The 17,421-nt window shown below is 40.7% G+C and overlaps 2 protein-coding genes across 7 annotated transcripts in view; one reads left to right on the top strand and one right to left on the bottom strand.

Annotated features, from left to right (window-relative positions):
• Positions 1-17,421, bottom strand: part of LOC140203032 (cholesin-like) — a 436,104-nt gene that overhangs the window by 160,859 nt on the left and 257,824 nt on the right. The gene's annotated exons all lie outside the window — the stretch shown is intronic.
• LOC140203031 (probable G-protein coupled receptor 146) overlaps positions 1-17,421 on the top strand; it is a 155,809-nt gene that overhangs the window by 113,974 nt on the left and 24,414 nt on the right. For 3 of the 6 annotated variants that reach the window (XM_072268725.1, XM_072268727.1, XM_072268724.1), the window contains one exon: positions 7,630-9,772. The exons of 1 other annotated variant lie outside the window; for it this stretch is intronic. In XM_072268725.1, coding sequence (XP_072124826.1) covers positions 7,671-8,666 — 996 coding nt within the window. In that variant the 5' untranslated portion in view covers positions 7,630-7,670 and the 3' untranslated portion in view covers positions 8,667-9,772. Of the gene's footprint in view, positions 1-522; positions 626-7,629; positions 9,773-17,421 lie in introns of those variants that run through there. 2 more of the 6 variants (XM_072268728.1, XM_072268723.1) reach the window with 2 other exon arrangements.

Here is a 17,421-nt window from a genome sequence, read left to right as displayed (position 1 = left end):
TTGTCTAGTCCCATTTGTTCTAACTTTTCTTTTAAACCTTCAATGACCAATTCAGTTTTTAAAGAATGGGACAGATTGGGTACTAAATACTTCCAGGATTTGTTTGTGGAGGAAGTCTTCTTTTCTTTGAATATAGCTAAATATAGTTTACCCAAAACTCACTTATTTACAAATTAGAGACTTCCTGGGTTCTCAACTATACACATTTCCTATAAGTTCCGATAAGGACTTATTAGATGTAATATTTAATTTGAAAAATTTTTCTAATGGTTCAATATCCAATATTTATGGTATGTTGCTAGGAATGAGAAATGTTCCTATAGACAAAATTAAAAATCTTTGGGAACAAGATTTACAGACCTCAATCTCTGAGGAAACTTGGAATGAAATTTTAAAATTGATTAACACTTCATCATTATGTGCCCGTCATTCCCTCTTACAATGCAAAGCGGTTCATAGTGCTCACATGTCTAAAGATAAGCTATCTCGTTTTTATTCGGATATATCTCCTTTCTGTGATAGATATAATAATGGAGAAGCTTCATTAATTCACATGTTTTGGACATGTCTGAGCCTTGAAAGATACTGGAAGGAAGTATTCCAAACTTTCTCGTTACTTTTCAAGGTAAATTTTAAGCCTAATCCTTTGACTGCATTATTTGGTATTGTTGGAGGAAAAGACTGTATTTTGGAGACACCTGGTTGCATATTTTGGCTTTTATCTCTCTTATAGCTAGGAGGGCGCTCTCGCTTAAATGGAAGGATGCTGTTCCGCCTACTCATGCTCAATGGTTACGGGATGTTATGTCATGCTTAAAATTAGAGAAGATCTGTTGTTCAGTTTTTGAATCTAGCCAAGACTTTTATACATTGTGGGGACCATTTTTGAGTTATTTTCAAAACCTTTGATTTGTTGTTAAAGTACAGATGGTGGCTAATATCTTCTTGTACTCTGTATTCCCCTATGCAGAAACTAATAAGAATATTGAAAGAGAAGGTAAAGGAGACCAAGAAATTAAGCATATTCAGAGATGTGAAAGATAGAGGGCAAGATCAAGAACTGAACAGTGGAGGCCAAGTCTCTGGATGCTTTCAAGAAAGAGTTAGATAGAGCTCTTAAAGATAGTGGAGTCAAGGGATATAGGGAGAAGGCAGGAACGGGGTACTGATTGTGGATGATCAGCCATGATCACAGTGAATGGCGGTGCTGGCTCAAAGGGCCAAATGGCCTACATCTGCTCCTATTGTCTATTGAAATAAATGATCAGCAATAATTACATTGAATAGTGAAACTCAAGGGGCCAAATGGCTCCCTTCACTCCTATTTCAATTTTTCTATATATAAGCCGGGGAATGCAACTGAAATGGTCCAGCTCACCCGGAATATTGTGCTTTAGCCTCATTATAGGAAGGTCATGGAGACAGTGGAGAGAATCTAAAGGTGTATAAGAAAATAATAAAGGAATTATGATGCCATTGCTAGTTTGTCAACCTATCTGTTCTTTCTCAAGTTCAAACCCCAATACAAAAGGTAGATGAAATCATTTCAATAAATGTCTGAACTATTTGCATATCTGCAGGACCAGAGTGCAAATGATAAAGTTTCAATGAGGAAATTGGAAAGGAGAAAGATGTAAACATATGAATTTAATGATAAGCATTTAGGACGAGGGAGGATAGTTAAAAGGATGGATAGGACAAGGAAGGACTGTTTTCTCAGAAGAGAATACTGAGGGGAAATCTGACATAGGTACAGTACATAAAATGATGAGAGATCTAATCAGAGTGGAGAGTGGGAAGCAGTTCCTGCTGGTGGATTACTGTTTTAACTGAAGTGGCAATCAGGGAGCTTGTTGGCTTTAATGATCATAATTAGATTAGACTTAAGGATGGAAAAGGTAGGACAAATCCTCAAGTTAGTTTTCTAAACTGCAGCAGGATTAATTTTGGTGGAATTAAACAGGTCCTACAGAGGTCAACTGGGTGAGCCTGTTTGAAGGGATAGAAAAGAATAGCAAGTGGGAAGCTTTTAAAAATGTGATAAAGAGAGTCCAGGGGCAACAGGTTCCTGCTAGAGTGAAGAGTAAACCTGGCAATTTTAGCAAAGCTTGGCTGGCGAGAGATATTGAGGCTCTGGTCAAGAAAAAGGCGGCTGGGGATGAGTGAATCCTTTGATAACTATAGGAAGATTAAGAATACTTTACGATAGGGCAAAGAAAGGGCGTGAGGTGCATCCCGCTGGTGGGGTTAAGGAAAATTCCAATAGGTTCTATAGCTAAAATGGAGTGAGTAGGTCTACTTAAAGATCAGCAGGGCCACCTACCTCTTGAGCCATAGGAGGTAGTGGGACTTCTAACAAATATTTTTCTTTGGTGGTTACTGATGAGAAAATCATGATTGCTCAAATGATAACAGAACAAAGTGGAAACAAGAGAAAATTTGCAGCTGCTGGAAATCCAAACAACACACACACAAAATGCTGGAGGAACTCAGCGGGCCATGCAGCATCTATGGAAAAGAGTACAGTTGACATTTCGGGCCGAGACCCTTCAACAGGATTGAGTGGAGATGTTTTCGTGGACATTCATATTAACAGGGAGGAGGTATATTGTTACATTGTTTAAGAAGGGTAGCAAGGACAAGCCATGGAACCATCAACCAGTCAACCTAACATCAGTAGTAGGGAAGTTACTAGAAGTTAAGGGAATAGAAAGATCTTGATTAGGAGAAGTCAGCATTGGCTTTTTGTGTAGAAAAAAGCAAACAAAAACATAGATGATGGAAGGGCAGTGGACTTTGTCAATTTGGACCTTAGCGTGGCCTTCTGACATGGTTCTACATGACAGACTGGTCTGTTAGGTTAGATCCCAGCTAATCCAGGAAGAGCTGGTTAGGTGTTCAAAATTTGCTCGCAAGTAGGAAGCAGAGAGAGGTGGTTCAATGTCATTTCTCAGCATGAAGGCCAGTGAATAGTTGTGCGCCATAGAGTATTGGTGCTGGAACCCTTGTTATTCATATTTATATAAATGATTTGGATGCAACTGCACAAGGTTTGATCAGTAAATTCGTGGATGACTTGAAATTAGGAGGTGTTGATCGTTATAGTCAGAAGGTTATTGTAGATTACAGTGGGACCTTGATCAGTTAGTGAATTGGGACAAAGGGAATGGACTGCAATACAGATAAGTGTGAGCTGATGCATTTTGGTAAGTCAAACCAGCATAGGAATTATACCATGAATAGTTGGACACTAGGGAGAATAATGGAACAGAGGGACCTGGGAGTAAAAGTGCATAGTTCATTGAAAATCATGTGACAGGGAGACAGGGTAGTAGAAATAGTGTTTAGCACATTGGCCTTCATTAGTGAAGACACTGTGTATAGGAGTTGGGACATTATGTTAGAATTGTACACGTCATCGGCAAGGCCACACTTGGAGTATTGTGTCCAACCTTGGTCACGCTGTTATGCGAAAAATGTAGTTAAATTGGAAAGAGTGCAGAAAAGATTTACAAGGACGTTGCCAGGACTAGAAGGCCTGAGTTACAGGAGAAGATTGGCCAGGCTATACGTCTTTATTCCTTGGAATGTAGGAGAATGAATGGCAAACTTCAATGATTTTTAAAATTATGAGAGATGTACATAAAGTGGAAAGTAAGTCTTTTCTCCATTATAGGGGACTCCAAAACAAGGGAGTATAGATTTAAGATGAAATGGAAGGGACTGGAGGGGAAATGTTTTCAAGCTGAGGGTGGTAAGTATACAGAATAAGCTGGCAAAGGAAGTGCTTGATGCAGGTACAATTGTAACGTTTAGGAAGCACTTGGATAGGTATATGGTGGGCGAGGCTCAGAGGGATATGGGACAGAAAGTGGAACTAGCTGAATGGGCACCATGGTTGCCATGGACTTATTGAACTGAAGGGCCTATCAGCATGCAGTACTGATCAAAGGCTATATGACTGGAAGTCACTGGTACAAAAGAATGGGGAAGAAAATTAGTAACACAATTTTTTTTGAATGCAGTATGTGGTTGGAATTTTGACTGTAGATGTGGTAGGGGTAGCTTCCATTGTAACCATGATAAAAACATTGCGGGGCAAAAGTTTGCAAGGCTACTGAAAAGGGTACTGGACAGTGGAACAAGTTGGTTACCTTAGTAGAAATATAGCACAGATGCAATAGGCTGAATGGCCTCCTTCTGTGATGTAACTATTCTATGATTCTATGTCACTAAGAACATGGGTGCAGGAGTAGCCTGTTAAGCCTGCTTTGCCATTCAGTCAGATTAATCTTGGCTCTTTCTCCATAGCCCTTGATACCCTTGTCGTTCAATTATCCATCAATATTCACATTGAACATATTAAATGATTCAATCTCCACAGCTCTATACAGTGGAGTCCCAATCCTCTGAGAGAAGAAATTTCTCCTTTTCTCCATCTACAATGGGTAACCCATTATTATGAATCTTAGCCCAGCAAGGGAAACATCCTCACAGTACTCATTCTGCTCATTCCCCTTAGAATCGCCTTTCATTCTTCTGAACCCTACTGAATGCAAGCACAATGTCTTCAGTCTCCTTTCTTACATCAACTTTCTCATCCATAATCGACCTGGTAAACCCGTGCATTTCCTGTTATGTAAGTGTATCATTACATATAGCACTCCATTTGCCTTCCTGATTGTGTACTGCACCAGCATGCAATATGCACTGGGGACAACATGAAACCCCCTCTCTCCACCAGCCAATCCCCCTGCTTCAGCACTCCAGATCCGTTTATACTGGAACATTCTGTACTTTCATTTAAATAATGATTCATAATTTTATTTCTCTTTCCAAAGTGGTAAACCTCACATTTTCCTGCATTACACTCCCATCTGCCAACTTCTTGTCCACCCACATAACCTATTTATATCCCTTTCTGGGTTCTTCGTATACCTATCAGAACTTAGTAAAGCACTCTTCTTTGTATCATCGCAAAACTATCAGCAGTGTACCCAAAGTACTTTTTAAACATTAAGCTGAAATGAAGATTTGCTGCATGAGGAAAGAATACAACTGAGATCTTGTAAAGAAGAAAAAAGATGCAAAACTGCAGGTTATTCAACCACATCTTCTGGTTACACAGAATGAAACGTGGTACCTTTCATGGCTATCAGATGTCGCAAGATACATTACAACAGAAGATGGACTTTTGAACTATAAACACTGTGGTGTAATTCAGGAAATATCCCTGCCAATTTGCATTACAAGCTTGTGACACTGATCCGGTAATTTAATTTAGAGACATTGGTTCAAAAATATATATTGGCCACGATACTGGGGAAATCTGAACAGAGGTCTCAGCATCTGTGAAGTATGTAAATTTCCTGAGTCCAGCTTCCATCCTACATACAGTTTCGTCTCTTAGATCAAAGGCAATGTCGCGGGACTGCAATATGAAATAAAAATATCTTCAAGTACTACATTATGAATCACATCTTGGTAACAGCCCATCCAAATTCCAATGAGAAACTAAATTACAGAGCAGGCTGCTTTTAAATGCATTAACCTGTCAGATCAAAAGGAAGATGCACAAATGAAATATTTTGTCAGTCTCATCCTTACTATTTCTGATGAATACAAGTTCAATATTATGGGGCTGAAATTGCTGCACTGGCAAAAGAATATTGACAGGACTTTTAGTCTCAGTCAGTACGTTATACCCTATTAATACCACACACTGTTAGAACATCAATGAGAACACCGGTATATTGATTTTAATGTTGTATTTGTGGATATCATGCCAAAGGCTCATCTTGCTGACCACTGAAAGCAGGACGTTGAAAGAGAGAAACAGGGTTATTTAGAATAATTTAAAGACAGAGGCAGAAAGGTGAGGAGAAGAGATAAAATAAGGAACAGAATTACAACAAGGCTGAAGAGGAATTTGTCCTAGTGTTTTGGATCTGTTTGGCATGGTGTGTGGGCACTGACATACAGTGGCCATTTTATTAGTTAACTCCTGTACCTAACAAAATGGTCACTGAGTGTATGTTCGTGGCCTTCTGCTGCTGTAGCCAAACCACTTCAAAGTTTGAGATGTTATGCATCCATGTTGGACACCACTGTTGTAACTTGTGGTTATTTGAGTTACTATTGCCTTCCTGTCAGCTTGCATCAGTCTATCCATTCTCTCATTAACAAGGCATTTTCACTCACAGAACTGCTGTTCATTGGATGTTTTTGTGTCTTGCACCATTCTTTGTAAACTCTAGACTGTGGTGTCTGAAAACCCCGGAAGATCAGCAGTTCCTGAGATACTTCAGTCAGCTCTTTTAGCACCAACAATCATTCCGTGGTCAAAGTCACTTAGATCACATTCCTTCCCCATTCTGATATTCAGTCTGAGCATCGTCTGAACCTGTTGACCATGTCTTCATGCTTGTATGCCTTGAGTTACTGCCACATGATTGGCTGATCAGATATTGCATTAACCAGCGGGTGTACAGGTTTACCTAGTAAAGTGGCCAGTGAGTGTGTGTACAAATGTAAAAGGCCTAAGAGGCAAGGAACCAACAGCCTCGGTTTTCATTGGGAGTGCCAGAATGATGAAAATTATAAGATGTGAAAATAGCAAGCAACACACCCAAAATGCTGGTGGAACGCAGCAGGCCAGGCTGCATCTATTGGAAGAGGTACAGTCGATGTTTCGGGCCGAGACCCTTCGTCAGGACGTGAAAATAGATTGCTTTGGATATAAGATCATGTATATGACAGTAGAATGAAGTCCAAAAAAGAAGAAAATAATTTCAATGTTGGACACAATGTTTTCAGCCATGTGAATTCTTTCCAACTGTTTTGAAATAAAGTTTGTATCTGTTATGCTGGAATTGGTACTTAGAAAAGGAGCTTAGTCCTTCTAGTTCAGTGTCCACCATCGTAAAGAAACAGTTGTCGCAAAATGATGTCGTTAATTAAATATGGCAAACAATCACTATCTATTGGACAGAACTGGACACAAGGATAGACAGTAGTAGAGGATGGAGGCCCATGTATGGAAGGTCTATCAAAACTCTCAAATATTAAAAAAACTGAACAAACTGGGACAAAGCTTACATGAGAAAAATACTGCATTTGCCTTTTCATTTCACTATCAAATAATGGAGGTCAAATATAGTTCATTTCTGAACTTTTCAAACAAAAAATTAGCCAAAACTGTAGTGTGGCAGCTCAAAAAATTTCAGTGTTTCTGCATTGCGATTCATAAGCTATGGACACATTCCATTCGGTAGCAATACTATATACGGCAATCTGTAGGGGTGGGTTTTTGACATTTTTATGCATACATGGGATGTAAATATTTCTGCCATGGCCACTATCAAACATCGTCAATAACTGCCTTTGAGCAGATGGTGATGACTTTATGAATTACAATGCAGCTTATGACAAACAGGATCTTTCGATGTTGATAACTGGGGAATCCCCAGATATTTTCAGCAGTAATGAATGACTCTTGTTACATTTCCAAGTTAGAACACATGCAACAATCTTTTATTTGTGTGTGATTAGAGCTACAGAGTATCTTTTTGCTTTGTGTTACATCTCAGCCAAAAAATTTCTAAATATAATTTATTTTCCTTTTCACAGCCAAGCTTGCAACCTGCTGAAACACCGCGAGTGAAGCCACTATGTGGAGCTGTGTGGGTTCCAACACGACAGTGAATGGTCTAGACCAGCAGTTCTGCTATGACCTTGAACTGATCCTTTTCATCCTCTCCATCATTTACCTCATCATTTGCTTTCCTTTTAGCATCTGTTATAATTCCCTGCTGGTTCTAGTCAATCTGTACAACAAACCATCAATGACCATGCCTGATGTTTACTTCGTCAACATAGCGATTGCAGGCCTCATCCTCAGCCTAGTGGCACTGATCCAACTGCTGGGCCCGGACAATCCACAGTGGGCCATCTGGAACTTTAACAGAGAAGTCTACATCACCTTGCTGATCTTGTTCAATATCTCAGCTCTGGTCACCATGTACTCGACCACTTTGCTCAGTTTGGACTACTACATTGAGCAAGCTTTGCCAAGAACCTACATGTCCAGCGTCTACAACACCAAACACGTCTGCGGGTTCATCTGGGGTGGGGCTGTACTGACCAGCTTTTCATCTCTGCTGCTTTATGTGTGCAGCCATGTTCCCAAGATAATCGAGTGCTCAAAAATACAGAACAAAGAGGTGGCAGACACCATCATGGTCTTTATTGGCTTCTTTGTGCCAGCTGTAGCAGTAATCTATGCCTTAATATTGATTTTTCGAATTCGGAACCAGTCAACCCCTCTAGATCAAGATCCTGCGAGGCTAGATCCTTCTATACACCCGCTGGTAGTGGCCACAGTCTGTACGCATCTTGTATTGTGGGCTCCTTATTACATGACACTACTAATGCAAATTGCCTTTAAACCAAAAGGATCAGACTTAGTAACCCAATATCAAATCTACTATTTTGTTAAGGTCTTGTCAAAGCTGTTGGCATATTCGTGCAGCTTTGTTGTACCACTGCTTTACACTTATATGCACAAGAACTTCACCAGTAAACTGAGGCAATTAGTCAGAAGCCTGGACTGTCAGACTGAAGTCTGTTTGGCCCAGCACTCAGAAGGACACCAACAAGTTCTGTAAGCTGAGGTTTCTTCAAATGTATGGATGGTGCATGGCTTCACAAATCAAGACCAAACAAAAAAATGTCCACCCTGGTACCAAGAGCAGAAACCCTGCCAACTGACTTTAGCTATTTCTTGGGTCTTGTAGACAAAAGGGATCCAAAAATCATTCCATGGTAGAATATCACACTGGCTTTTATTAACTAATTCTTTAAATTTGTTGTCAAACCCAGCATGGAACATATTGTCAGGCGTTTATTGACACCAGAAATTGTGTCAACGTTGAATGGATTGGCATGCAAGCAATGAAAACAAACTTTCAAAAGGTTAGTACGGATCAAACCTAATTGAAGCTATTTTTTGGGTGAGTAACAAACAAAAATAATTGTAGGCAGTATTTGAGTCCAGATCTAGCCTACATGCTTCAAAGCTACAGCCAACAGCTGACTATTCACAGAGGCCAAATTTGTTTCCATGCTAAACTAATTGGATCGTACAAGCTGTGAAGTCTAAACTCTCTGTTCTGAATGTTATTTAAAAAGCTGACCAAATGAATGGACTTTTTAATGTGCTTGGAAGGACATTGCATCAAATTTTAAAACACAAGAACCACCCAGAAAACACCAGCAATTGACTTTTAACAAGACTGTGGGCTTTTTAAATTGCTGGGGAAACGTTAGCTTGTTTTGACATTTAAAGGACTGGTCACTATTGGCAAAGGGGTGAATGTGAATCTGCACAAGTGTCTTCTAACAAAATCCATGTAAACTGTGATCAGCTTCACATTCACAGCATTATCACCTCTAACTGCTTGTATTTTATCCATTAAAATGTGCAACCTCACTAACTAATTTGTGTTACAATTTTGATTTTATAGATATATAAATAATTGCACAATTGCTGGATCAAACACAACAATATAAAATAGTCTCACGCTATTTATTGTCTTCACTTTGTAAATAAATAAAGATATATCTAAGAAATTTATGTTTGGTAGCATTGCTTATTGAGATGTTTTTTGCTCTTTACCTTGCTCCCCTCCACCATCGGATTTCTGAATGCTCTATAAACACCACCTTGTAAAATTCTTTTTTTTTACACTGTGTATTTATTTTGGTCATTTATAGTGATTTTGTGTGTTTGCAATGTACTGCTGCCACAAAACAACCAGTTTCATGTCATACAAAATCAATGATAATAAATCTGATTCTACAACTTAAAATTTCACGACATCTTACGAATACATAGAGTGAAAATATTTTTTGTATATTTCCCATATTTTATCACAAGCCAGGAGGTCACTTATCCTATCAAATCTATGCCAACTCACAGAGCATTCCCATTTACTTCCCTGTAACCCTATTCTCATCTCCCTGATTCTCCTGCCTCCAACCTAGAAATTTAGTGTATGGTGCTCTGCTAACTTATCAACAGTATGCCTTTAGGACATGGAAGAAAACGGGGGTTTCTGTAGCAAGTCCACACAGTGTCAGGGAGAAGGTACAGACTCCACACTGACAGTGCCCAGATCACTGGAGTATTAACCGCTGCACCTTTTTGCCTATATGGGCAGCACAGTGACATAGTTACAACAGCCATTGCCTCACAGGGTCGGAGACCCAAATTCAATTGTAACGTTGGGTACAGTCAGGGTGCAGGTTGCATGTCATTGCGTGGATCTAAAAATTTCTCCTCGTGCTCCAGTTTCCTCTCATACCCCAAAAATCAGCTGGACAAATAACCACATGAGTATCAGCTTAACATGGACTTTCTGTTAACTTGTAGAAGGGAACACAACAGGAGTAGGCACTATTCACTATGATCATGGCTCATTATCCAAATTACGTACCAGGTTCCTGCTTTCTCCTGCATTCTCTAATGTCCCTAGCCTTTGTAAATATACTTAATTATTTCATGAATATATTTAATGATGTGGCCTCAAATGCCTTCTGTGGTAGAAAACTCCGCAGGTTAACTGCTTTCTAATGGTTTACCCCATGTCCTTCGGCTGTGACTCCATTAAGCACACCCTGCCTGCATTTTGTCTGTCCTGTCCCATCAAGATTTTGTAAGTGTCAAAACATCCCTCTCATCTTCTGAAGTCTAGTGATACAAGTCCAATTGTTTCAGTATCTCTTTGTACATCAGTCCCCTAGGAGTCAGTCTGGTGAGCCTTCGCTAAGCTTCATGCACGTAACTTCTTAGTTCACGTCAGCTTCTTACTTCATTGGTTGGTAAGCTGATGGAGAAGATCCTGAGAGGAAGGATTTATGAACATTTGGAGAGGTATAGCATGATTAGGAATAGTCAGCATGGCTTTGTCAAAGGCAGGTTGTGCCTTACGAGCCTGATTGAATTTTTTGAAGATGTGACTTAACACATTGATGAGGGTACAGCCGTAGATGTAGTGTATATGGATTTTAGCAAGGCATTTGATAAGTACCCCATGCAAGGCTTATTGAAAAAGTAAGGAGGCATGGGATCCAAGGAGACATTGCTTTGTGGATCCAGAACTGGCTTGCCCACAGAAGGCAAGGAGTGGTTGTAAACGGGTCATATTCTGAATGGAGGTCGGTCACCAGTGGTGTGCCTCAGGGATCTGTTCTGGGACCCCTACTCTTTGTGATTTTTATAAATGACCTGGATGAAGAAGTGGAGGGATGGGTTAGTAAGTTTTCTGATGACACAAAGGTTGGGGGTGTTGTGGATAGTGTGGAGGGCTGTCAGTGTTTACAGTGGGACATTGATAGGATGCAAAACTGGGCTGAGAAGTGGCAGATGGAGTTCAACCCAGATAAGTGTGAGGTGGTTCATTTTGGTAGGTCAAATATGATGGCAGAATATAGTATTAATGGCAAGACTCTTGGCAGTGTGGAGGATCAGAGGGATCTTGGGGTCCGAGTCTATTGGACACTCAAAGCTGCTATGCAGGTTGACTCTATGGTTAAGAAGGCATGCAGAGCATTGGCCTTCATCAATCGTGGGATTGTGTTTAAGAGCTGAGAGGTAATGTTGCAGTTATATAGGATTCCACTTGGGGTACTGTGCTCAATTCTGGTTGCCTCACTACAGGAAGGATATGGAAAATGTAGAAAGGGTGCAGCGGAGATTTACAAGGACGTTGCATGGATTGGGGAGCATGACTTATGAGAATAGGTTGAGTGAACTTGTCCTTTTCTCCTTGGAGCGACGGAGGATGAGAGGTGACCTTATAGAGGTGTATAAGATGATGAGAGGCATTGATCGTGTGGATAGTCAGAGGCTTTTTCCCAGGGCTGAAATGGCTAACACGAGAGGGCATGGTTTTAAGGTGCTTGGAAGTAGGTAAACAGGAGATGTCAGGGGTAAGTTTTTTTACGCAGAGAGTGGCGAGTGTGTGGAATGGGCTGCCGGCGGCAGTGGTGGAGGCAGAAACGCTAAGGTCTTTTGAGAGACTCCTAAATGGATACCTGGAGCTTAGAAAAATAGAGGGCTATGGGTAAGCCTAGGTAGTTCTAAGGTAAGGACATGTTCGGCACAGCTTTGTGGGCCAAAGGGCCTGTATTGTGCTGTAGGTTTTCTATGTTTCTATGTAACATCCTTTCTCAGATAAGAACACCAAAGCAACACACAAACACAAGGTCCTGTACAATTACAATAAGATATCCCTGTTCCTGTACTCAAATCCTCCTACAATGAAGACCAACGAGCCATTTGCCCTCCTAACCACCAGCCTCACCTTGATGTTTACTTTCATTGGCCAGTGCATAAGGATATCAACCTCTTTCCTCATCTAATCTAACGTGGTTCACATAACGATCTGCCTGCCTGTCTCTGCCTCCAAAGTGTTATCTACTAGGTATGTCTGAAAAAAAAATCCATTAAACTTGCCTAGCATAATTTGTTTCTCATAAATCCACGTTTACATTCCTATCATGATTCCCCAAATGACATGCTATTACATCTTTATTAACAAACTCTTATGGTAGTGTTGCGGTTAATCTAACGCTACTACAGAACCATCAACTTGGGTTCATTTCTGAGACTGTGTGTGTAAGGAGTGTGTACATTCTCGTTGTGACTGTGTGGTTTTCCTCCAGATTCTCCGGTTTCCTCCCACCTTCCAAAGACATACAGGTTAGTAGATTGACAGGTCACAGACTGCAATTGGGCAGAGTAGGCTCATTAGGCCAGATGGGCCTGTTACCATGTAGTATCTCTAAATAAAAATAAAATATATAAAAGAATCCCCTCTACAAATGTCACGCTAATGAGCCTGTAATTCCCACCTTTTCTCCCTCTTTTATTAAATAGTGGGGTTATATCAGCCACTTCTCTCCAATCTGTAGAATCTGATCCAGAGCATAAAGGATGTTAAAAAATGGCCACTAACATAGCTACTGTTTCTAGTGCCTCTTCCTTTGAATGCAAATGATCAAGTCCTGAGGATTTATCTGCCTTCAATCCCACCTTCTCGCTAGACAATAGGCTTCCTATAATTTCGGGGAGGTGATAGCATCATCCTTTGTGAAATGAGAATCAAAATAATTGCTCAAGAAATTTGAAGCAACTGTTGATTAAATCACATTTTCATATCGTTAATCTGCATTTCATTGAGTCAACATGAAGAGAGCTGCTTCTCATTTATTACAAGCAAATTCAAAACAGGAATCGACATAAGACTGTAAGACAGAGCAGCAGAATTAGGCCATTCAGCCCATTGAATTTGCTCTGCCATTCCATCATGGCTGATTTATTATCCCTCTCAACCCCATTCTGCTCATACAGAGATGGGTGTGTAAAAAGGGACTGAAGGATCATTGCAGACCCAAGTCACCTCAACCACAAACTGTTCTAGCTGCTGCCATCCGGGACCTGGTACCGCAGTATAAAAGCCAGGTCAACAGGCTCTGGGGCAGCTTCTTCCACCAGGCCATCAGACTGATCAATTTACGCTGATACAGTTGTATTTCTATGCTATTTTGACTGTTCTGTTGTACATACTATTTATTACAAATTATAAGTGACACATTGCACATTTAGATGGAGACGTAATGTAAAGATTTTTACTCCTCATGTAGGTGAAGGATGTAAGTAATGAAATCAATTCAGTCAATTCAATTCAATTCAAGTTTTTTTTCTGAAAAGCTTTTTCTTTTTTTTGCCATAACTGCAATTTTGAAAATCACTCTAAAGATCTTCACAACACAGCTAACCATGCCCTAGTCAAGGCATGCTCCTTTAATAAATTCCTGTTTTGGAGCTTAAATTGTTCTTTCAAATATGTCTAATGGCATTAGTGGAATTCTTTCCCAGCATTAATATTTCACACATTTTCTCCCAAACAATTTGCTTTAAAATCTTGTTCCCTCTAGCCATGAGCTGGCAAGTACTGCATATTAACAATGGTGGAAGTGGTGGGTTAGAAACACAGATCAGAGAAAGTAGAGACAGTGAGAAAGCTTTAGAATCAGAAGTGACAAAAGAAAACAAATCAAATTTATTGAGTACTGCAATTCAGGAAAAGATCCCAAGATGCTTCCTATGAGTGTAAATGAGAGTGTCAGGGAAATAACTTGAAGTTCTTAAAGAAATAAACATTACAAGTCTGAAAATCTAAGTTCTTTAGGGAGGCACTTCCAATTGACAGGGCTAGGCAACCTAAGGTACAACAGGGCACAGTAACCTGAGGCCAGATTCGGAGCAACACAGAGTTTACACAAAGATGTAGGGCTGTCAGAGGTGCTGATGCAAACTGAGTGGTGTAACCCCCTCACAATTCAAATCAAGACTCTGCTTAGTTCAAGCCGGTTTGGAAAAAAAAACAATGTTCACTCCTTATTAATTAGTCTGTGATTTCATAAATCTGTAATTAACAGTTCATCCTTTTATTCATCTGAAGCCGTTGTCCCATCCATAACCTCCATTGTCTGACTGATACAATTAATGAGGTCGACAGCAGTAGCCAAAAAAACAATTACTGGGCAATCTGTTCATCAGGCTCCCATATAACAGATGAGCTTGTCCACTGACAATATAACAGAACATTCCTCAGCAAACTATAAAACGGTCAACATTACTAATCCTTTCCATCTATACTTCGTAACCAAGTGGACATTATAATATCTCAGATTCTGAACAGGCAGAATCCTATGCGTAAGTCACCCTATGTGTCACCAGCCACCTACTACTCCACCCTCTGGTTTTTGGGACATCAATTTTAGGAAAGCACTTTTGTTGATTTTTGACAAATTGCTGTCCACATGAATGAGAGAGAGTTGCTCACTTTGCAAATAGTACATAATGCCCAGAGCATAAGGTTTGAAAAGCTTGCAGGCAAAATTTAAAACAGGCAGTCATGTGCATCAGCAAAGACAGCAAGAAGAGCTGTCTTCTTCTATTTCTATTTCTGTGAGGATAGAAATAAAATCCAAATGTACCAGAGAGAACACTGGCTGGCAAAAGTGAAGAGGAACAATGAGAAAGGTGGCCAATGATACAATAATTGGTGGTGTAATTGATAGCGATGAGGACAATCTAGGCTACACGATGACATTGATCAATTGGCAAGATGGACATAGCCATGGCTTAGCAAGGGTGAATTGTTTAGTCTTAGGGAATATTAAGGAACCTCAATGCACATGTCAAAGGTATAAAATTGGTGAAGATAGCCTAAAAGACAGGCTCCATCTCTCTCTTATTCTCCACTTCGCCTCCACCACATTTCCCACTCTGTTTCCACATATCACTTACCAGCCTGCCTCTAATCTTCCCCTTCTTCACCAGGCTCCAGCTACCTATCATCGCCTCCCTCATCTGGTTCCACCTATTACCCACCAGCCCCTGGCCTACCTCTTTATATACTGGCTATCTCCCCTCGGCACCCTCAGTCCTAATGCAAGGTCTCAGCCCAAATCATTGACTATCCCTTTGCCTCCAAGGATGCTATCGACTCACTGAAATCCTCCAGCAGTTCGTTTATTGCTCCAGGTTCCAGCATCAGCTGTCTCTTGTGTCTCCAAAATATATTAGTACTATGGCCGTTTCAAGGAGATTGAGGCTCCTCTCCAGTTCAGAATCTCCTTCTCCTCAACCGAAAGCTTGCATTTGTTAAAAGTCATGACATCAGGCTGAAAACATTGCAGGAGATTTAAATGGATGCAGATGGGAGAAATGAGAAGCGGAAGGTACTGAAGGGACTGGATGAGGCAGGGTGCCAGTAGCTCATGTGGAGCATAAAGCCGGTTCAGTTTAGTGGAACTTCCTGTTTGTACGTATTGTAGGCAAAACTCTGCAATATGAGAATACGAGATGATCCGGTCAAGATGGCATGTTGGAGCCTGTGACTTGCAGTTTAGAGTTCAATTGAGCGATCTGGAGCTCTGCTATGCCCAGAGGGAACGGCAAGCATGGGTTGCCTCGTGCAAGAATACTAGAGATGGGGCTCGGGGCCATGATTGTCTCCAGTTTGAAGCATCGAGGAAGATTGAAGCGTCGGAGCAAATGCCAAGGTGGTCAGCGGTCGCTCTCCACGGAGGCCACGGTTGGAAGCTGGGTGGCAGCATTCGGAAGGCCACAGGTGGGCAGCACGGCAGTCGCTCTTTGCGGAAGGACTCAGTTTCAGCGTCTGCACTCGTCAGTTCTAGAGGGAGGATGTCTTTGAAATTCTGAGATTTATGTGATTATTCGACTGTAGTTTATATTGCTCTCGTTGAGTTTCCTGTGATTTCTTTCTTGTTGCCGATTGATGGGTTGGGGTTCTGGGTGGGCGATGTGTTGGCTTTTATACAAGGAAGGGATTGGTTTCTGATGTTCTTGTTGGCTTTGTGGTGGGAGATCTATTGGTTTTTGTGTGTTGAAGAGGGGGTTGGGTTGGGGTTTGGTGCTGTTGACGCGGTTCTGTTTTGCAAGGGAGGGGTTGGGGGTTTAATGTTGTTGTCGTTGCTTTTTTTTGCAAGGGAGGGGGTTCGGGGTTGGGGATTTTGATGTTCTGGTTACTGTTTTCTGTGTGGGTGGTCTGTTGGCGATTGTGCGAGGGGGGTTGGTGGGTTTGGGGTTTGGTGCTTCAGCTACTGTTTCCCGTGTGGACAATCTCTTAGTTTTCTTGTGCAAGGGGTTTGAGGTTTGCGAGTTTTGTTTCTTTTTCCTTTTCATGCAGGGAGGGGGTTTGATGTCTTTTCTTTCAACGACTCTCTTGTGTTTTCTGTAATCCATGGCTAACTGGAGAAGGTGAATATCAGAGTTATATTGTACATGCATACTTTGACAATAAAATGAACCTTTGAAATACGTTGCCATATTATTTTAGTACTTCAGCTTAAGGCTGTGAATGGCATTTGTAATGTGAAAATCTGAGCAAGATATCAATGGGAGTTTTACTTTAATCAATCTGATATGATTTATTCAGTCACAAGTACTGAATTGACAAATAAATCTTATACACTCCTCAATTCATTACACGATAGGAAACATGGTGCATGCCTACAGATGTATTGTAAAATTTAAGGGCCCCTCAATTAAAAAAAGTACATTTTAAATTCATAATAGGTTTCCAAGTACAATTTTCTGAAGTGATAATTTTTCAAAACTCGTTAGATTCTGGACTAGTTCCTGAGGATTGGAGGGTGGCTAATGTAAGTCCACTTTTTAAAAAAGGAGGGAGAGAGAAACCGGGGAATTATAGACCGGTTAGCCTAACGTCGGTGGTGGGGAAACTGCTGCAGTCAGTTATCAAGGATGTGATAACAGCACATTTGGAAAGCGGTGAAATGATCGGACAAAGTCAGCATGGATTT

Source organism: Mobula birostris, chromosome 9, assembly GCF_030028105.1.
Source record: "Mobula birostris isolate sMobBir1 chromosome 9, sMobBir1.hap1, whole genome shotgun sequence".
In the NCBI taxonomy this organism is placed as follows: domain Eukaryota; kingdom Metazoa; phylum Chordata; class Chondrichthyes; order Myliobatiformes; family Myliobatidae; genus Mobula; species Mobula birostris.
The sequence above is the reverse complement of the archived record's forward strand: the minus strand, read 5'-3'. Positions and strand labels throughout refer to the sequence as shown.